General features: G+C 47.7%; 1 protein-coding gene across 1 annotated transcript in view; it reads right to left on the reverse strand.

Annotated features, from left to right (window-relative positions):
- Positions 1-14452: 14452 nt before the first annotated feature.
- The window catches only part of OCRL (OCRL inositol polyphosphate-5-phosphatase), a gene marked incomplete at its 5' end in the record, with an annotated part of 23770 nt that continues 16295 nt past the window's right edge, over positions 14453-21927 (reverse strand). Inside the window, 8 exons of the mRNA XM_029284963.1 lie at positions 14453-15277; positions 15371-15482; positions 16504-16631; positions 17329-17413; positions 18251-18367; positions 20788-20811; positions 21210-21445; positions 21584-21749. Of these exons, the coding sequence (XP_029140796.1) occupies positions 15153-15277; positions 15371-15482; positions 16504-16631; positions 17329-17413; positions 18251-18367; positions 20788-20811; positions 21210-21445; positions 21584-21749 (993 nt within the window). The remainder of the gene's footprint in view (positions 15278-15370; positions 15483-16503; positions 16632-17328; positions 17414-18250; positions 18368-20787; positions 20812-21209; positions 21446-21583; positions 21750-21927) is intronic.

Here is a 21927-nt window from a genome sequence, read left to right on the forward strand (position 1 = left end):
TGTAGCTCTTCTTTCCCCTACCCAGCCAGGACAGACACTCTGAAGTGGATTCATGCAGCCCAAACACCTCCATTCGCTTTTCTTTTCCTGCTAAAATGTGCTGGCCAGCTACTGCATGCAGGCCATACGCCTGTCACTTCGTGCTGGGCTTGCAATTTTTGGGTGCTAACTACCCCTATTGGATATCAAAGCTGGACCGATTGAATGGAGAATTATTTCTGTTCGGAGATCTTTGGAGCGGGTGGGCCGTTTCACACAGACGAGGAATCTTTAGCCAACCGTCAGCAACTGAGAAAAACTTTCATTGACAAAATACTCTTGCATCAAAAAAGCAAGAAAGCAAAGCGCCTGTAGGCAGGACAAGAAACAATGGACGAAACTAACCACGAAGAGAAGCAACCTAGAACTAAGGAGACAATTCCTAACAGTGACAAGAATTTAACCAGTGGGACAAATTGCCTTTGGAAGAAGTGGTGGGTGCTCCATCACTGGAGGTTGTTGAGAAGAGATTGGATAGCCATTTATCAGAAATAGTATAGGTCTCCTGCGAGAGCAGGGGGCTGGACTAGATGACCTCCAAGGTTTCTTCTCACTCTGTTACTATTATACCAGACAATATAGAGTTAAAGATTAAAGATACGTGAGAAGGAAATTAAGCCTAGTTTTGGGCTGAAGGCCGTATCTTCCTGGCATTAATTTGTTTTCTGAGGGTTTGGTTGTAGCCTGATATGTGTGTTGCCTATTACCTATGTTTTTCACGTCCTTTTAAAAGAAAAATTGGAATAGAATGGAATGGAATGGAATGGAATGGAATAGAATAGAATAGAATAGAATAGAATAGAATGTAGAATAGAATATAGAATAGAATGTAGAATAGAATAGAATAGAATAGAATAGAATAGAATAGAATAGAATAAAATAACGAATGGAATGGAATGGAATAGAATAGAATAACAAAGAATAGAATAGAATAGAATAGAATAGAATAGAATAGAATAGAATGTAGAGTAGAATAGAATAGAATAGAATTAGAATAGAATTAGAATAGAATAACTATATTGTCCCTTTAAATGTACACTAATCAGCATATATTATAATGAAATTTCATTGCATTTTGCTCTCAAAGGGCAACCACCTCCAATATACACTACATAAACGTGACCAAAAAGTATGCACATACCCACATATACATACACATATATGACACAGAGAAACAGCACAGTCTAGTTCGAATGCATACATATACATGGCGAGAAAAAAGAATCCTGCGATCTGAGTATCTTGATTTAAAAAAAAAAACGGAGTGGCCATGCCGTAGCAGCCTCAAAGACCTGACTTTCACCTTGGCTTCGAAAAGTTATCAGTCTTTATTGGCAGACACTTTTGGGAGATTGAAGACGGGATGCTAGAGGAAGCATCAATGCTGGCGTGGGCAGGCACATTAAATTTATTATTATTGCCATGAAAGGTCAGGCAGACCCTTGAAATTGTCAGTAAGGCTATGATGAGTGCTCAGGCGCCAGAAGACCTTGTGAGACCTTTATATCAAAGTACAATGCAAACTTCTGCTGCCTGTGATGGGGCTTCCAATACATGGTCTCATCTGTCAACAGTATTTATTGGGGGGAAAAATACGTACTGTACAAAGTTGGTCAACCTCTCCCATAAAACAACCCATCTGCTTAGCAGACAACGATGGTATGTTTTTGCATGTGAAATGAAAGCTAATCGCATAAATGAGTCGGGTTCCAGGATCTTTTGCTCTAGACACGTGACTGTCTGCCCGCTCTTGAACGAAACCTTGAATGCTAGAATTTGGGGGGAGATTAAATTGACCTACTCCGAGGTAAGGAAACCATTCTCACGATCGCCTCTTTCTTTGTCTTCCCGCAGGCCTATTTTCTGAAGCAAATGATGGGAAGGAACTCATGGAAGGCCACGCTGTCAACGTGGTGCACCCCAAAGTGATCCGGAGTGTTGGGGGGCACCGGCGGAGGTATCGGCGTCCTCGGCCTCGTCTTTCACATAAAGGACCCATGCCTTTCTAGCACACGTAGGTAGAGAAGGTGGGAGACGGGTGATGGAAGAGTGGGGTGGGCATCAGGGACTTAATGCATGGATAAAAGATCACCAAGGAATCCCAGGATTGTAGGCTAAAGAAGGAAGTTCAAGAAACATCCCAGAAGGTGTCATTACTAAGACCATTCCTTATGGCTTCAAAGCATCCTACATGGAAGTGTCTATGGAGATTCTCAGTCATCCAGGTCATGGTTGTCCCAGTTTCATCTGTCGGAACCATGACAGATGCTTTCTTTCAACAGCTAACTGGACTTTCCTGTTTTCCTGCTAGAAGGCATTTAGCTCCCATCATTCCATTCTCCACCGTTCAGTCAGAACTGAAGAAGCTTCTTGGATAAGTCCCAGAGATGCTTTTTCACGAGGCAACTGGACTTTCTTGTTTTTCTTTGAAGACGTTTCCCTTCTCATCCAACGAGCTTCTTCAGCTCTGACTGGATGGTGGGGAACGGAAGGATTTAAACTCCTTGCAGACTGCTGGTCAGTTGCATTCTTTTAGCAAGTCGTTGAGGCCACCTGGAGGTTTACCTGTGGCCTCAACCATTCTCTAAATAAAGAAGACAAATGACCAGCTGTCTGCAAGGAGTATAAATCTGTCCATTCCCCACCATCCAATCAGAGCCGAAGAAGCTTCTTGGATGAGAAGCGAAATGTCTTCAAAGAAAAAAAACAGAAAGTCCAGTTGCCTCGTGAAAAAGCACCTTTGAGACAACCATGACCGGGATGACTGAGACTCTCCATAGATGTCTTAGATGAGAAGCGAAGTGTCTTCTAGCAAAACAAAGGAATCCAGTTGCTTTTTGAAAGAAAGCACCTTTGGGATCCAACGTGAAAGTATCCATAAAGTCACCCAGAGTTGAACAGGGCCGCAAAGGAAACTTAACTTTAGAGTGCCAACAACGGGTGGTTTACTCATCTTGCGTTGGCTCCGCTAGTGCAATATTTTATTATAGCATTTCCTGCTATAAAAGAAGATCAAGCAGGACAGGAAGCGGGGAAGCTGTGCCCTCCCTTTGGTGGGGTCCCTTTGTAAGATTTCTTGAATTCATTTGCTCGTAGCAACTTCAGCTCTGGGCGAGGCCAGCTTGCTGATTTGGCTGAACCCCGTGCATTCCAAAGAGATCTTTCGTGGTCTCTTTATTCCTCTTGCGCCCATGGAGAAAAAGAAGAAGTTGTCGCTACAACTTATGAAGCTGCCTTCTCCAAACAACCAAGACACGGCCCGAGTAGCGTGATGCGGATGATGGCCAGATGGCCAGTCTTAACGTGCTCTTTCTTTTGATCTTTACAGGATCAAGGACTGCCTGGGAAAGACCCCCGCCCTGTTGTGTCCTCTCTGCTTGATCAACTCTGCTTGTAAAGGGCTTCCATCCATGGCAGAGGTTGATCCAGAGCTGTCTGCCCCGAGTGGGAAGGAGGGAGTGGGAGGACGTGTGACGCCAGCATTTCCGCCTTCTGTTGTCTCGTGGTGCCTCCTGCTCAAAGTGGGGACACTTCTCTGACTCTCTCCTCTCACCACCATGCTAAGCTTAAAGGATGCAAGGAGGACCCAGAAGCTGGAAGGGTAAAGAGGAAGGAAGGAAGGAAGGAAGGAAGGAAGGAAGGAAGGAAGGAAGGAAAGGAAGGAAGGAAGGAAGGAAGGAAGGCGTAGCGCCGGTTCTCTGCCTGTTTGCCACAGGCGTGTGGCAGAACACCCTCACGTCCCCCTAGCTGGTCCCAAGGCCTTCTTCCACCAGTTGGTGCCCTTGGAGCCCAAGGTCTTTTGGCCAGTGAAAAGCACTTTGATAGATCAGCAGCATCCCCTCCCAGGCCCCTGCCCTGCCCCCTTCTGCATTCCTCCCATCACAGCATTCCCAAGAGCAGAGTTTCCGACAATTGCACAGAATGCAGCGTTCAACGCCGACAGCTTTTCTCCTTCAGATGCTTAAGCTGAGCTGCTACATTTCTGCCTCTCCCCCCCCCGCAAGACTTAGATTCAGAAGACCGACTGGCAGGAGTGGGGGTAGGTGGGAAAGGAGACAGACCGAATTGGGGCGCTCTGTCCTGCACCTGCCTTCTGCGGGACTTCTTGAGAGTCTCAAAGCCTTGTCTTTCTCGGTGAAAGATGGACTTCCTGCCCAGCGTCCCCCCCTTTTTTTTTTAATCATGCGCCACTTTCCAAACACCTTCCCCACTCAAGACCATCCATGTGCCTTTCCCCCCACCAAACCATGTTTTTGTCCAACTGAGAAGGGCCCATTTCGTACGGTCTTCTCCACCCCTCCATCCTGAGCCTCCCTCTTGCTTGACCCTCAAACCCCCTTTTCTATAGCGGTGATGGAACTCCATCACTCCACAGTCTGAAGGAAAACCCCCCGGCTGAAGTCAAGAACAGACGAGACATCTTCAGATCGCGTCCTTTGGTCGGCGGCTTTCTGCAACTGCCCTTTCCTCCTCTCTCACCGAGATAGGGCTAATCAGATGGGCCTACCTTACCGGGAGGGTGTAAACACGACCGAAACGGATGTGGAAGCTCTTTCAATGCATGAAATATGCCCTATAAATAGCACTGTGTACAACTGCATTTCGGCTTGGCGGAACCTTCTTACCAAAGACCTCGGCTTGGGCTTTAGCACTTGCGAAGAATTCCTGGGTTGTAAAAGAGGTCCTCTTTTGTTTTGCACTTGTGTGTATGGGCGGGGCGGGCGGGGTGGGGGTATGTGTGTTGGGCCATGGGGAGCAGGGGCCGTACAGAAGCCTGGTGTGGCAGCTCCCACCTGTGTCACTTTTTCTTTCTTTCTTCAGATGGCTTTTCTTCGTAAAGAACACTAATTTATACCAGCCAGGGAATGCCTAATTGCTTCAACCCTTGTTGGTAACCGGGTTACCAGTGTGTATGTATGTATCTGTAAAGGTTTGTTCTATGTAAATATGGCTTTATAATAAAAGAGATACCAAAAAAAATATATATCAATAAAACCTTATTTTGGCGGGTTGGAGTCACGGACCGTCTTTGTTTCCTTCCTCTTTCTTCTCTGTTCGTCAGAGAGGTAAAAGGATGCGCTGGGCCATTGTCAAAGTCTACCCATCTCTGCCTGGAAGTTTTCCCTTCACAGGGAAAGCCATACTAGTGTCTGGTTCGCACACCGCCTTCTGCCCTGTGTGGTTGATGTGGGATGCTACCTTGCTGCCATCGCGGTGTGTAACGTTTGGCCAGCCGGGTTTAATACCCCACGAACTGTGTTGCAGTCAAGAAATATAGGTTGTCCTTGAGTTACAACCATTGGTTTAGCAACCGTTCCAATGCACAACGGCACTGAAAGAAAGTGAGTTACAACAGGTCCTCGCACGTACGACCCTGGCAGCATCCCCATGGTCACACGAGGAACGTTGGGAGGTCTTTACAATGGTGGCAGCATCCCAGGGTCATGCGGTCGCCACTGACGACCTTTCCAGCAGCTTCCGCTAAGCAAGGTCAGTGGGGGAAGCTGGATTCGTTTAACAACTATGTTATTTGCTTAACAAGCAAGGCGAAAAGAGTCATAAAAATCTGGGTCCACTCTCTTGCTTAGCAGTAGAAATTCTGGTCCCAATTGTGCTTGTAAGTCGAGGACTACCTGTAATAATAGTAGTAATATAGTAATAGTAATACATTAATGATGATGATGATAATGATAATGTGGCAGTGCCTGGAGACAGCAGAATAGAGGAGAACTGGAGTAGATAACAAAATACAAAGACCTACAAATAGAAATAGAAAGACTGGCAAAAGCAAGCAAGGGTGGTACCGATAGTCATAGGCGCCTTGGGTGCAATCCCAAAACAACTTGGAGAACGTCACTGGCATTGACAAATTCACCATCAGTCAATTGCAAAAGGCGGCCTTACTGGGAACAGCTTCCATCCTGCGACGATATCTGTAATACCATCAAACCTCCAGATCTGCCTATCCCAGGTCCTTGGTAAGGGCTCCATAGGTAGACAAAAATACTAAAGCCAATCTGAACATCTGTCTGACTGTGCTATGGTTGATGATGATGATCATCATCATCATCATCATCTCCTCATCCAACTTTAGACTGCCAGTATGAAGCCACTTTCTTGATTTTGTTGTTGGCTTTGACCAAAAATAAGCCATTATGGGTACGTGTTTCTGGTAGTAGCCAACATACCAGCAGATGGGCCCGGCTGTGCCTCTCTTCACATTCACACAGTGTGTTGTTATCCGCTAAGAGCCTCCACATACTGGTTCACACTTACGCACTCCAACTCTCAACCTATTCAGGGTCCTCCAAGTAGTATGAGGAAGGCCAGATCCTTCACCCACATCCTCCTTTAATGTTATTCTTTGCTTGGTGGTCTCCTTCCTCCATCTTTTAACTTGATTTTGTTCTTGTGTACCTTCAAGAATGTTTGTTCTTGCCCAGTAACGGTTGTGTAAACCACAGTGTAGCGTAATGAGAGAGTTTAGTCTGCAGGTACCTAGTTTAGCCACAGCTCTGTAAAACGTCAGTTAAAATGCCCTCTGTCAAATTGTCTTGCACTCTTGTAAGTTGTGGGTGCAATTTTACCACTTTGCCCTATTTGTACTATTGGTACCACCCTTGCTTGTCTTTGCCACAGTCTTTCTATTTCTGTTTGTAGGTCTTTGTATTTTTTTTTATCTTCAAGAATGTCTGCAGCGTTGACCTCACTGACCTCCAGCTCACGCTGTTGGGCTTCCGTCATGCCCCCATCTCATCTCTGAGAATCCCTAACCATAGCTTAGCTTAAGTCAGCGGTCTTTAGAGCTGTATTATGGTGGCTTTCCTTGTAGGAAAAGGCCAAGAGCTTAAGAAATAAGGAAATCCAGATTCCTTATCTGAGAAGCCAAAAGAACAGCTTGGCCAGAATTACGCGCACTAATTATGTGGCTCCATCGTGTACGAGAACATAGGAGCTACTTTAATATACTTGGAGTGCAGTTTGACTGAAACTTAAAATTTCCCACAATTAAAGATCAATGTTGCATTTTTTCTCCTTTTTTGAAACTGCAGATATGCTGTTCTGGGCTTAATCCCATCAAGCAGCTGTTTGGAAACACAACAGGGAAAGGGTGGGGAAAAGTCACTTGCAGAAATAAAATAAAAAAAAAATTCTCATTCAACATTTGCCTGACCTAAATTCGAACATCGGCATTTTGTACAAGTGTACAAAATGGGCGTCTGCCTTGAAATTATTGGGGTTTGAGTCCGTTAGTTCTAAGAGATGAGCCTAAGGAAAGAATTTCTATATGACTAATACAAGTCGTCCTCTATTTACAACAGTTTGTTCAGTGACCGTTCAAATTTACAACGGCACTGAAAAATGTGAGTTATGATGGTTTTTCAGAGTTATAATTCTGCAGCATCCCCATGACCACGTGATCAAAATTCAGACGCTCGGCAACGGACTCATATTTACGACGGTTGCATAGTGTCCCGGGGTCACGTGATCCCTTTTGTGACCTTCTGACAAGCAAAGTCAATGGGGAAGCCAAATTCACTTAACAACCAGGTTATCAACTGCAATGATCCACTTAACAACTGTGGCGAGAAAAGGTCGTAAAACGGAGCAAAGCTCACTTAACAACAAAAATGTTGCGTTCAGTTGTGGTTCTACGTCGAGGTCTTCCTGTAACTGATCGAGGTGATTCAACATTTCCCAATTAAAATTTGAATACTGAAATTTAGGCGGCATCCTCCCTGTGAAACGTCATTGCCCTCAGGGGACTGAAAAAGAATTTCATCTTTGCTCACTGGGGTGAAATAGATGCACGTCTTGTTTCGTCTGAGGGGGAATGGCCTCTGACAAATGCCGCTCCATAAAATATAGGTTACTGGGAAAAGGAGCTTCCAAAATGCCTTGTGATTTTCTGTACGTTCATTGCAGGCTTGGGGTTAAACCAGGACAGAGAGAGAGGGTAGATTTTGACACAGGAGTGGAAGCTCTTGTGATTTGTGGAATTAATGGTCCACAATTTGGAAAATAGAGGGACCAGCTGCTGCAAAGCAGGATGATGTATGTGTGTGTGTGTGTGTGTGTTTGTGTGCCACTCAGGGAATTCCATCTGAAAATGGGAACTCTGGTTTTCTTTCTGCAAATGCTCAGAGCTCCATCTTCTGGCAAGTCGTTTTTAACTCAGGAGCTTCTACAATACTTGGTCCAATTTAGGGATTCAGATAAACCAGAGTTTCCCAAATGAAGAGTTCTGGAGAGAAGTGTGGCTTTACACTCTGTGAGGAATCCAGCCAATTAGAGTGTAGCCAATCGTGGTTAAAGCATGGCATAGCAACACGAGCCCATCAGGGTTTTGTGCGTTCAACTCCCTTGAGATACAAGAGCCTCTACGGAGATTCTCAATCATCCGGATCCTGGTTGTCCCAGAGGGGCTTTTCAAAAGGCAGCTGGGTGGAAAATTCTCAAAGCTGGATGGAGAATTCTGGGAAGTGAAGTCCACTCATCTTCAAGTGGCCAAGGTTGAGAAACATGGAGGTCCTAGAGCAGGGGTAGGCAACCTTGGCTCTTTTATGAATTCTGGGAGTTGAAGTCCACGAGTCATAAAAGAGCCAAGGTTGCCTACCCCTGTCCTAGAGGGTTTTGACCATTTTGCTGTGGGTTTAAAAACTTGCTGAAGCTTCTTGAATGTCACTGAATGCAACCCACGCATCTTGGCCTGTTTTTCCCGGTGCTGCAGAGCTGTGTTAAAACCGACAGCCCGTCCCCGCAGAGTCTACGGTGCCAGCTTGATTTTTGCCCCTGCCATGGTGGTGGAACAGAGCAGGGATTTTTCAAAAGAGTTACCAGAGACAGAGGCACACAACACATTTGCCTCGCAGAATAGCATCCGATTTACAGAATGGTCATCCCTGGTACAGAATGGTCATCCCTGTTTAACAAAGAGAAGGACGACGGGGGACATGATAGCCGTGTTCCAATATCTCAGGGGCTGCCCCAAAGAAGAGGGAGTCAAGCTATTTTCCAAAGCGCCTGAAGGCAGGACAAGAAGCAACGGATGGAAACTAATCAAGGAGAGAAGCAACCTAGAACTAAGGAGAAACTTCCTGACAGTTAGAACAATTAACCAATGGAACAACCTGCCTCCAGAAGCGGTGAATGCACCAACACTGGAAGTTTTTAAGAAGAGACTGGACAGCCGTTTGTCCGAAATGGTATAGGGTTTCCTGCCTGAGCAGGGGGTTGGACTCGATGACCTCCAAGGTCCCTTCCAACTTTATCATTATTATTATTAAACCTGGCCATCATAAATGAGAAAACATGCTGGCCCCAACTTGGCTTGTTTTTCCTTTGTCAAGAGGATGGGGTTTATTTATTTATTTTTAAATCATTTGCTACCCATTTTGCCACCAGACGACTCTCCCAAACAAAATGTGAGGCTCACACGCACTCACACAGATGTCAATTTTTAAAGAAGATAGAAACCAGATGGAAGCGAGGAACAACTACGGTGGTAGGGATGATTGCCTTGGAGGTGCAGAATTTCCTCTTTTCCTTTTTTGGACCTTTTGGCCCACCCCAAAAAGGTTATTACTCTGCTTGGTCGATGCCCCGATTTAGCAAGCTATGAAATTCAAGAGCACGTGTGGTGTTTTCTAGACCACGGAGATTCAGTCTTGGGGACAGCTGGCATGAGACACTGTCATGGCAACGGCAGGGACTTCATGTTGCTTCTCTTCGGTTTCCCCTGAGCTGCTCATCCCAAAACTCTCTGGTGGGGCTGGGCACCCTCTGCTAGAATCCAGGATTCTGACAGGTTTGCAAACAACGAGAAGCACAGATGCCTGGCAGCAGAGAAGGGAGGACCAGTTCTGGCTCTGTAGCCAAGTGAGGAAGGAAGAACAACCCACAGCAGGATTCCATATCTTCTGAATGTTCATGCAACGAGCATGTTGGAGAGTAAAGCAGTAATTCCTGCACAGAATCACAGTGGTGGAAAGGGTGCTTGCATCCAACTCCAGCTAGGAGTCCAAATGAACGCCTAACTTTGCTTGCGGTCCTCAAGATCAGCCAAGGTTTGTTGTTGTTAGTTGCGAAGTCGTGTCCGATCCATCACGACCCCATGGATGTTCCTCCAGATCTTCCTGTCCTCTACCATCTTCTGGAGTCCATTTAAGCTCACGCCTCCTGCTTCAGTGACTCCATCCAGCCACCTCATTCTCTGTCGTCCCCTTCTTCTATTGCCAAGGTTAACTGGGTTCTTTTAGCCAGCCCACCCTTGCAGGATAAGACTGCATTCAAGAAGAATGAGTTTGCGAGGCCCTTGGCAGGCTACATAATGCTCATAATGCTCAACCACAAACTGCTGACCGCAGTTTAACTTAGAGAAGGTTGTGCAAACTCAACTTGTCTGGTCAGTTTACGATTCAGCGAACGTAGAAAATTGGGAAAGCCCAGCTAATGGAAATGACCAAAAAGTGCATCATGTAAACCACAAGTGTCCAGTGGCTTGGAGGAGATTTTAACTCAATCTGATCCAACTTTTTACATTTTTACCTAGCTTTCTTCCCTCGCAATCCCCAGGGGCTAGCTACAACCAAGAACATTAAACGGGAGATTTATCCCCTAGGGCTGCCAGATAATAAGCTACTAAGTTCATACTGCGGACCGGCAAACTTTTTGAACATTCTTCAAAAGGAAACACGCTGCAAATGAAGTAAGCTGGTTGTTCAGTGTCGGACTGGGGAGAACTCTAGATAGGTTTCTCTCTTCCAACTATAGTTGGCAAACCTTAAGACGTCTAGGGAAAAAAAATTAGATAGAGGCTACAAGCCTAACATTTGGAAGGACTCACTGGAGAAGAGCCTAATGCTGGGAAAGATGGAGGGCCATAGAAGAAGGAGACGACAGAGAAGGAGGTGGCTGGATGGAGTCACTGAAGCAGGAGGCGTGAGCTTCAATGGACTCCAGAAGATGGTAGAGGACAGGAAGGCCTGGAGGAACGTTGTCTATGGGGTCGCGATAGGTCGGACACGACTTCGCAACTAACAACAACAACCCTGCTGTGCCCAGCTCTGTGCTGCTGTGGGGCACCTACCTGGTACCACTGAGCTTATTACTTTTGAGAAAATTTGGATGAGAAAGGGGGTTCGCTGGAGGGAGGAAGCGAATCCTCCAAAGGAGAAAGCTTCACAAGCTAGAGCAGTGGTTCTCAACCTTTTTAATGCCGCGACCCCAACCGGTCGTAAGTCGAGGACTAAACCGGTCGTAAGTCGAGGACTAAACCGGTCGTAAGTCGAGGACTAAACCGGTCGTAAGTCGAGGACTTTCCCTGCCCGGGAGCGCCACGCATGCGTGGTTCCGCCCCCTGCGCCGGCCGAGGCGTAGCTGGCAAGCAGCAGAGAGGGAGCAGGCCGACCACCAGCTGGCCCAGCCCAAGGGAGGTAAGGCACCCGCCGGAAAAGGGGGGAAAATGGCGGACAAAAAAAATGGTGGACAAAAAAAATGGCAGACAGCCTTGCTTGGCGACCCCCGTGAAATGGTCGATCGACCCCAAATGGGGTCCCGACCCACAGGTTGAGAACCACTGAGCTAGAAAACACAGAAAAATCCGAGTGGCTGAAATGCAACCTCTGCAGATGATCCATCCATCCATCAACTGACAGAAAGAGGTTCTGCAGAAGTACCGTGTGCTCTGTGTACCGCTTTGACACACAACTAGGGAACGCATCATTGCGGGGTGGCAGCAGGAGAGCAAAGCTCAACAAGAGAGCTGACCCAATCTTTTCTTGAGAGCCCGGGAGAAGTTGAGGATCCTGCGGATGGATCGCTAATAACTCTTAGCCATTTTAAAAAGAACGCGACCTTTACTTTCCAAACTCTTTTGACAGGCCAGTCTGGAAAAGGATCTCTTCTGGTTGTTGTTTTGCCCACAAGGGGTCGTTAATAGTTCTTTGCTGTTTTGTTTGTTTTTATTGAATATGCTTTATTGGTCAATCACCCAAATAACATTTCTGTCTGTCACGTTTATCAGCAAATTAATTATCTTAGAGAGGATGGTTTCAGCCTTTGAAAGAAGAATTCCTGAATCATCAGTTTATTTTATAACTTGGGATAAGTTTTATCAATGGTTAGAGACATGTTAGAATTTGAAAAGGGTCTAACATCTCAGAATAGATGATTAATTTCTAACCAAGTTCTAATTAATAGGTAGATGACATTGTTATTTTTAGTGATTTTTATCTATGTTGATAGTTAGGATTTTCTGAGATTTTATTATTTGTGTTTATTTAATAGATGAATTTATTTGTTGATTAACTGTTTGTAATATGGCTATAGTTAAGCTTATTTTAAGATATTCACTCGTTATTATGATCCGGACAGTTGCTTGTTTGTTAAAATATGTGATTGTACCTTTCCTTATTTTACCCTAAATCCCCTATTTCCTTCCCCCATCCCCCTCCCTTACCATATCCATATTGTTCCTAATTTTCCCTTATCTATATAAACTCAATAAAATATTGTTAAAAAAAAAAAGAAAGAATTCCTAGATTTCTGCGATGTAAAAAAAACAAACCCTGGGAGGGTCCAGCTTCCTTAAAAGAGTTTTGATTAAAAGCACTTTTGGGGGTGTGGGAATGGAACTGGGAAAAATAATAACTGACAGCTGCCCCTGTCCTTCCTTCTCGTAATTTCCAGTTCTTTTTTTTCACAGATTCATGGGTTGACCCTTCTCCTCCCTTCGACCTCGCCTCCTCATGCTAGAAATCCTCCTTCCTCTGAAGCATTACATTGCAAGGGAGAATTTCACACAGACCCATGCCTGGTGAAGCAGAAAAACCCCTAACTTTGGGTATTTGTACACCAGCTTCTACCTGGAGGAAGCCAACCTGCCCAGTGACTTGGAACCTATCACTGCAGCCAAGCTCATTTTCCTGCCGTCAGCAGCCCTCCGTATAATTGCTTGGGTCAAGAATCCTCAACGCCCTCCATGTTCTGAGGTTATCAAAGCGCTTAAAAAAAAAAAAAAATGTGGAGGTTTTGGCATAGAAAGAGAGGAGACCTTGCAGCACCAAGCAAAGCTGTGGAAGAAAAGGTCCCCCTAAGACAGTGGTTCTCAACCTGTGGGTCGGGACCCCATTTGGGGTCAATCAACCATTTCATGGGGGTCGCCAAGCAAGGCTGTCTGCCATTTTTTTTGTCCGCCATTTTTCCCCCTTTTCCGGCGGGTGCCTTACCTCCCTTGGGCTGGGCCAGCTGGTGGTCGGCCTGCTCCATCTCTGCCGCTTGCCAGCTATGCCTTGGCCGGTGCAGGGGGCGGAACCACGCATGCCAGCGCTCCCGGGCAGGGAAAGTCCTCGACTTATGACCGGTTGGGTAGTCCTCGACTTACGACCGGTTTAGTTCTCGACTTACAACCGGTTTAGTCCTCGACTTACGACCGGTTGGGGTCGCGGCATTAAAAAGGTTGAGAACCACTGCCCTAAGAAGAGATGGCTCCATGAGCAAAGCAAGGCTGTTCGAAACGGGCCTGGTGAGGTCCTAAAACATTAGAGCAGATTCCACGGAACGAGCAGATACGGAATTATATACGATGCTGCTGTCACGTGTCTGATTAACGAAACACTTAAAAGGACTTTCAGGCATATTTTTAATCCTAAAAGCATTTATTAAGGTTACAGAGGTGTCAGTATGGCATGGTGGAAATGCCTAGATCTGAGATTCTTTTCCGTTGCACCTACATTCCAGGCATTTTCCCCTCCCCTATTTTGGGGTCATGGTTCACATCTTCCAATTAACTTGGAAGATGTGATTCACTTCCCGTTTCTTTTTCCCGGGCTTTCCTTATTCTCCTCCCCTTTCACTGTTGCCTGATTTAACTATAAAAATACCAGACAGTTCTGCATATTGTCAAAGCAAGAATATACAGTATTTGCAGCGTTGACAGCTGCCACATAATACTGCAGGCTTTCTTTCTGTGAACTACACTGATGCTGTCACCTAGTTGGGTAATGAGACGTCTGCAAGAAAACCAACCAAGCTCAGAGAGCACCAAGGAGCCCATACAAATATTTCCCAGGTTACTCGCCATTCAGCTCCACGTTTTGTTCCGCTTTCAGTTCCTGTTGTAAAATCTCAATGGCCGTATTTGCAAATCACGCTACGTTGTGGCTCGCTTAAACACAGGTCACCTGTGTTTCACTGGGTTGGTTTCCACAGCACAAGGTTGCCCTCGTGTAAGTAAAACAGCACGGCTTTGTGCAATGTGTGAACTTGGCCAAAGTTTCCCCCCCTTTGCCAAGATTCGCAAGGTTTCCAAAACCCTCCATCCCTTAGCATTGCTGAGGATCCCCGACAGATCTTTGGAAAAGAGTTCAACCACTCCACTCTTTGCCCCCAAATACCAGGACGCCTTTTGCACAGTGCGGATTTATTTTGAAACAACTTTCCCAATAAATTATACAGTTTTAAAAAAAAGAGAGAGAGAGAGAAAAAGAAAGAAAGAGTGAATATGCACAAAGGACAGAAACCCGAAACAAGACAACTGGAAAGACAAAAAGGCAGAACCGCAAGGGAGGGGAAGCAACAACCTGGACCTCGCTTGAAAGCAGGCATCTGCTGCCCCGACCTTTCCACCCCCCCTCCCACTCCTGCTTTGGCAGTGTGTGGTGTGTTTTGTGAAGTACAAGTGGTGCCACGGTGGGAGACCAGCTGGGCTGTGAGCAAGGGCCACAGATGGGAACAGACAACTGAATTGTACAAAGCAGGCGAAGAGATAGACGGGCTGTGGCGGGCACCTCGCTGCCTTCCCAACAGAGAACTCGTCTCTACCTAGGGGATTAGACTGGTGGAGTAAAAGGCGAGGAAATACAGTACTAGACAGGGAGTGGACGGAGCAGTTACCACGTGCCGGCCAAGATCAGCAAACGGGCTGCCTGCTAAGTGATCAGAACCCTTTTCGTTCTGCAATCAACGACCGGCACAGATGAAACTTAAGAACAGGGAGTCTCACGCAGTGTTGGGAAGCATCTTATCCCTGTAATAACTGTCCCAGAGCCCAGAACCCTGGACCTCTCTCCTCCTTTGCCACTTGGCTGGCTCAGAGCATGCATGCCAGGTCCTTAGTAGTCATCTGCTCCCAACAGGAACCCTAGGATGAAACTGTTGGCTCGCTGGCGATCTTGCAAAGTCTGCTTGGAGACGAGGTTGGGTGGAGGCCGCAGGAGGAGGCTGGCAAAGAGGGTGGCTGGGAGGAAGCAAACGTTTGGGTGAGATAAAGGGTTGTGGGGGGAGAGGAGAGGGGAGGGGAGAGGCGCCAGGCCACCTGGTCGGTTCTCACCTAGCATGTTGGCACTGACGTTGTTGCTCTCCGAGTATTTCAGGAGTTCTCGCAGGAAGGCCATCACGTAGCGGAAGACGTTCCGGTGTGAGCGCGGCAACTGACAAATGACCTGCCAAGCGAGAGCAATAGCACTTAAGACTTATGTACCGCTTTGCAGCCCTCTCTAAGCAGTTTACAGAGTCAGCCTATCGCCCCCCAACAATCTGGGTCCTCATTTGACCAAACTCGGAAGGATGGAAGGCTGAGTCAGTCTTGAGATGGTCAGGATCGAACTGCTGGCGGTTGACAGAGTTATGGAAGGAAGGAAGGAAGGAAAGCAGGAAGAGCACTAGCAATGGTACTTAGACTTATATACCGCTTCAGAGTTCTTTACAGCCCTCTCTTTGCAGTTTACAGAGTTATCAATTTGCCCCCAACAATCTGGGTCTTCATTTTACCGACCTTGGAAAGATGGAAGGCTCAGTCAACCTTGATTCTAACCATCCAAAGCAGTTTTTTTTTATTTTAAACAAAAAACCAGTTATGGTTTAATCAACTCCAGATGCAGATTGGGACTTCTTTATCTTTTAAGATACCAAGAGCACTAGCAATAGCACTTACACTTATATACCGCTTCACAGTACTTTACAGCCCTCTCTAAGTGGTTTATAGAGTCAGCATATTGCCCCTCCAACAACCTGGGTCCTCATTTTACCGACCTCGGAAGGATGGAAGGCTGAGTCAACCTCGAGCCGGTCAGGATCGAACTCCTGGCAGTGGGAATGCAGAGTTAGCCTGCAGTACTGCATTCTAACCACTGCGCCCCCAGGGCTCTTATAAAGGAAGGAGTGAGAATTACGACCACAGCGCCTTTGCTGGAGAGGCGCTGACGGTACTGACCCTCGATACCGGCTCTCTGCTTACCCCATCCAGGAGGCAGTGTGACTGTCTGTGCATGGACACTCCATGCTGGGACTGAGAGGAGAGTGACAAAGGCAAAGGAATTGCTGACCGTGACCTACTCCCCCGGGACAGGGTTGGCCTGGCTGGAGATACTGATGCCAGTGGGAAGCAAAACTCGGTCCCTCAACTGCTGAAAGTGGGAAACGTGACCAGGATGAACCTAGGCGAGTAACTGCTTGAGGTCCTACCTGCCGGCAGAGGCGACTATCCTGGGAGCAGTCAAGGCAGCGCTGGTAGAGTTCGTAGCAGATGACGGGCTCGGGAAGGGCCTCCAGGAAGATGAGCAGAGCTTCAGCCACGGAGTGATTGCTGCCAGCTGAGGGTCCCCCGTCAAGGAAAAGGGGGTCTGCCACCCATGTCCGGACTTTGCTTTCTCCCAAGCAGGTGCAGCGCCCTCCCTCCCTCCCTCCGCTCCTCCCCTTGTTGCTTCCTCCTCCCACTTCACCAGGTAGGCTCAGCCTACAACCTAACTCACAGGCTTAGGGGAACAAGTAGACCTCAGCTTATGAATGCTCCCTTGGCGACCCTTGAAGTTATGACCTACCTGAAAAAGAGGATTATTGGCCTGGTCCAAAGTTCCCCCAATCCCCCCCTCCCAAGTCATCTGACTGTATTTTGGGCACTCGGCGACACGGCTGCCTTGAATAGCTCTTTGCAGTGTCCTGTGGCCGCGTTTTATGATGATTTGGAGTGAAAAAACAGCACTTCCTTCTGCTTTTCTGCAAAACCACAACCCTGAAGGAAAATGGGTTTGCTTGATCGATCCCATCGTTCACACGTACAAGGGTAGCGTTTGCTTAATGATCACTGCGAAAAACATAAAATTAGATCGATCGGGCCCCTGGCCCCGTTTTGTGGCTGCTACAACTTAAGACCATTATATGCAGGCTCCATTATGGCCATAACTCAAGGACTACCTGTACCCCAACCGAGGAGACTTGAAGCCTCAGATAGAGAAAAGCAGAGTCCAGACCAGCTGAGCTGATTGGTCCCCTTGAGCAGGAAAAGGATACGGATGGACTCTGGGATGCTGGTGTCCAGGCACTCGATAATATCCTGCAGTTCTTCTTGCATGCCAGGGGTCTGGAAGAGATCCTCCTGCCAGAGACAAGCTCCATGTAACATTCATGTTGGACTCAGGAAACATGCTAGGACATCACACAGGCCTGCTTGCCTTTGCTTTAACACGCTAGGTCAGGGGTAGGCAACCCTGGCTCTTTTATGACTCGTGGACTTCAACTCCCAGAATTCCTGAGCCAGCCATGCTAAGGGGAAAGGGAGAGGTTTCCAAGCTGAGCCATGCTGGCTCAGGAATTCTGGGAGTTGAAGTCCACGAGTCATAAAAGAGCCAAGATTGCCTACCCCTGGTCTAGAAGCAAGGCTGGGGAACTATGGCCCCCTCATGACTCGTGGACTTCAACTCCCAGAATCCCTGAGCCAGCATGGAGGAACTATGGCCCCCTCATGACTCATGGACTTCAACTCCCAGAATTCCTGACCCAGCCATGCTGAGGGGAAAGGGAGAGGTTTCCTAGCTGAGCCAGGCTGGCTCAGGAATTCTGGGAGTTGAAGTCCACGAGTCATTAAAGAGCCAAGGTTGCCTACCCCTGCGCTAGGTAATTAATTCTAACTACTGTGATTCGTCAACCACAGCAGGAGCTTAGTTGCCACGGGCAAAGCTAACCGTGCCCTAGGAAAGAAACGGCTGAGTTCTTATTGCCGATTCGTCAAAACCAACCGTGATGATGCGTAAAGCCAGGTGGACTTTGATCGGGGCTCTCCAAACTCGGCAACTTTTAAGACTTGTGGACTTCAACTCCCAGAATTCCCCTGCCAGCCAGCATGGCGTTCTGGGAGCTGAAGTTCACAAGTCTTAAAGTTGCCAAGTTTGGAGAACCCCCTCCCCCCAGGCCTTAGATGTTCCCTGAAGCACACCTGATGGCAGGCATTCTTGAAGAGGTGGTCCACCAGGAGCCAGATCTCCTTGGGTATGTGCAAAGGTCGGTCACTAGAGTCTTCATCCTGAGGCACCATCTTCAGAAGAGACTTCTCCTGATGGAAAAGCGAAGGGGTTGGGCATCAGAACCTCCGAATGCTTGGAAGGGCCTATTTTATGTCCCCACCACCACCACCACCACCACTGGAAGGTCAACCGGCTGCCTCTTTGCTTTGTAGCACCCCTGAGAGCACACATGAGACCGACCTCCCTTACTGCAAAAATCTACATTTTCTTCACAGTCTCGGCTGGGCTGATTAAAACCTCTCAGTGGAATGGCAGAAGGTGGAGAGCGAATCGTTCTTTTTTTTAGTAGCAGCACAGGGATGACTTCTCCCATCTGAAATTGGCCTGCTCAAAGTGGAAGGCCTTGTTGTGGCTCCGTCTTGTGAGCCCCTCTTATCGGAGGAAGAAGGCTCCGAACATGAAGGAGAGGAGATGGCCAGGCCTCCCTCTCCAGGACCCTCCTCTTTGGCAATGCCTCAGGTGTCTCCCGACGGAGAAGAGATTGACCAGGAGCCAGGTGGTTCTGAGATTGGCCAGGAGCCAGGTGTTTTGGATAGTGAGGAAGAGAAGTTGTGGCTGGATCCACGCCAGCGTAGGAGTGACAAGCGTGCGCAGCAGAAAAGGAGACGTGCCAGAGATTAAGCTGAGTCACTGGACCACACCCCACAGGCTATAAAAGGGAGGTGGTGGCCATTTGGACTCTGTGACGGACAAAGCTGAATCTCTGGCGAAGTAGTTTGCTGTGGACTTAATTTGCTAACTGTGTGTATTGTTTTTTGTTCTCTGAGTAAAAGTCTTGGCAGGCAGCTACGGAGCTGCTGCCAAGTTTTCTTATCTGTGGATTGGAGTGTGGAGAAGTTATTTAACCCTCGGCTGGCTGTTTGGGTGTGTGTGTCCGACGGGGACAGAACAGGCCTGAAAGGACCTGTGGTGGATCGGAGGAGAAGGGAAAACAAACAAACAAACCCACAAGCTCATTTCAGATCAGTCCCGAACAAAAACTGTTCAGCGGTTGCCCCAGCGCTTCCAACAATGAGCAAGACGGGTTCCTTCGTTTGGTTTGTAGATTCATCTAAACGGGCTTCGGACTAAAGCTTCTCTGGTTGTTTTACAAATGCCACTCTTGATTCCTGAGCAAAATGGCAAGCGTGGCTACGGCTCCAACAGGAGGAAAAAAAAGAGAGCAAGACAGACATCCATTTGCTTATTCTGGCAACGGCCGGTATTTGCCTTCCACGGCAGAAATTTCTGCAAGAGCTATGACAGCAAGGACGGGCAATATAGGAACCCTACTGTGCTTCTGCTGGTTGCCATTGATCACACCCGATTCTTGATTAGTCCCATCGATAATCAAATCATTTGATTACACCCCTTTTCCAGGCAGAGCGTGATCAAGGAAGTTGTCCTCCCTTGTGCTAAAGCCACTGAATTGGAAGGAACATTTGGGGCCATGAAGTCCAGCTGTCTTCTCCACCAACCACCCTTTGCAGATGGCCATCAACCTTCTACCTCGTTGGGCTTCACGGCTAGCATCGCTATATGCTGTAGGACCTCTTGAGTTTAGAAATAGTTATGGATTAAGGTGGCCAGGCATCACAATCTCTCCTTTCCCCTTTCCAGCCACTAATCATCTTCGCTGCACTTCTTTCGTTTGCTTCCAGTTTATCTGAATTCTTATGAAAATCTAGAACTGGACTTCGAAATCAAGGTGAGATCGAACCACAGTAGAGTTGCTACGTTCTGCAGTCTGGAAGCTATTCATTCCGATAAGAGTTTAAAACTTGTCTTTTTCAAAACATCCACACCACACCGCTAACACAGATCCCTTTTAGGATCTGTGTCACTAGATCCCTTGTGCCTCTATCACAGGTAGTCCTCGACTTAACAGCAGTTCATTTGGTGACCGTTCAAAGTTTACAACGGCACTGGAAAAAAGTGACGGGTGACTGTTGTTCACAGTTACGACCTCTGCAGCATTCTCCAGGGTCACGTGATCAGAATTCTTACGCTTGGCGACTGGCTTGTATTTATGACGGTTGCTGCGTCCTGGGTTTCACGCGATCCCCCTTTGAGAGCTTCTGACGAGCAACGTCAATGGGTGAAGCCGGATTCACTTAACAACTGGGTTACTAACTGAACATCTGCAAGGATTCGCTTAACAGCCGTGGCAACAACAGCCGTAAAACGGGGCAAAGCTCAAGTTAACAAAATGTCTCGCTGAGCAACAAAAATTGTGGGCTCAATTACGGCCGTTAAGTCGAGGACCACAGGTACGATTCCAACCTCCTTCGCAGACACCGCCACCGAGCTGTGCGTGCCCCATCCCATAAGCCCGATTCAGACTGCTTCACACACACACACACACCCCAAGTGAAAAATGTTGCATTTCTCTCCGCTCGGTGCCCCCTCTGTCCCGTGTCATCCCCCCCCCGGCTACCAAGAGAACTGGGGATGCTTCCCTGCCCTTTACCTGTTCTAGGCAGCCGTCGTCTCCCTGAGAACACACGGAGGAGGCAAGAGGCGAAAGGAAGAAGAAGAAGAAAAAAAAAGAAGAAAAGACACAAAAATGTGTTACTGGCACGAGTCCAAAGCAGAGAAAGGAGCCACCATCCACGGGGAAGTCAGAAGCCAGATGGTGGGGGAAATGCCTGCGATAAAAGCAAATGCGCGAAGGGAAGCTTGGGTTAAAGGGCAGATGGAAACAGAAGATCTGCTGATTCAGTGAGGAGGAACCGGCAGGATTTGGACAGCGCACAGGAAAAGCCAGCGCAAAGCTGCAGGTGGCGATTGGGAGGGCTCAAGTCCCTCGGCGCAAGGAGGCAAGCGAGGAAGTGAGAGGCTCCGTGAGCTCAACTGCCATCCAAATCCCAGGAGGCCCCCTCAGCTTCCTACCAGATCGATGAGCTTCGTGACGGGGACTTCACGGATGGGCTGCCTCATCCGGCACAGGGCTTCCAAGGAGGTCCCAAAGCAGCTGACCAGGTAGTTGCCGCTGATGGTGAGGAAGTAATCCTTGCCCCGGTCCAGGTGGAGGACCAGGATCTCCTCGATCTTGTCCTCCCGCGAATTGAGGAGGGTCACCGAGTCCTTGCTGACGTAGACGTCCAAGGAGATGTCCACCGTCTCGTCTGCGGGAGAAGGGGAGACCATGAAAGCTTCAAGACTGAATCTTTAAGGTGGACTCAGCTCCTCAGCTCCCTACCACGAAGAGGCATGGGGGGAGAGGGGGGAGGGAATAGGACTTCCATGTGTTTCTCCAGACTCACTTGGTTCCAAATAACCTTCGCAGGGTTCAGCACGAAGCCATGGTTTACAGTACTGCGTGTCGTTCAGCTTGGGGATAAAGGAGAAGTGGCAGGGGACTTGACCGTTGTTTGTGATCTGGAATTTCTCCTTCTGAAGCTGCCGAAACTTTACATTCTCAAAGGAGAACTGTGGGCACAAAGTAGAAGTAGAAGTAGAAGAAGAAGAGGAGGAGGAGGAGGAGGAGGAGGAGGGTGGGCACAAAGTAGAAGTAGAAGAAGAGGAGGAGGAGGAGGAGGAGGAGGAGGAGGAAGAAGAAGAAGAAGAAGAAGAAGAAGAAGAAGAAGAAGAAGAAGAAGAAGAAGAA

This window comes from Protobothrops mucrosquamatus, unplaced genomic scaffold (genome assembly GCF_001527695.2).
Source record: "Protobothrops mucrosquamatus isolate PMUCROS unplaced genomic scaffold, P.Mucros_1.0 scaffold1146, whole genome shotgun sequence".
NCBI lineage: Eukaryota > Metazoa > Chordata > Lepidosauria > Squamata > Viperidae > Protobothrops > Protobothrops mucrosquamatus.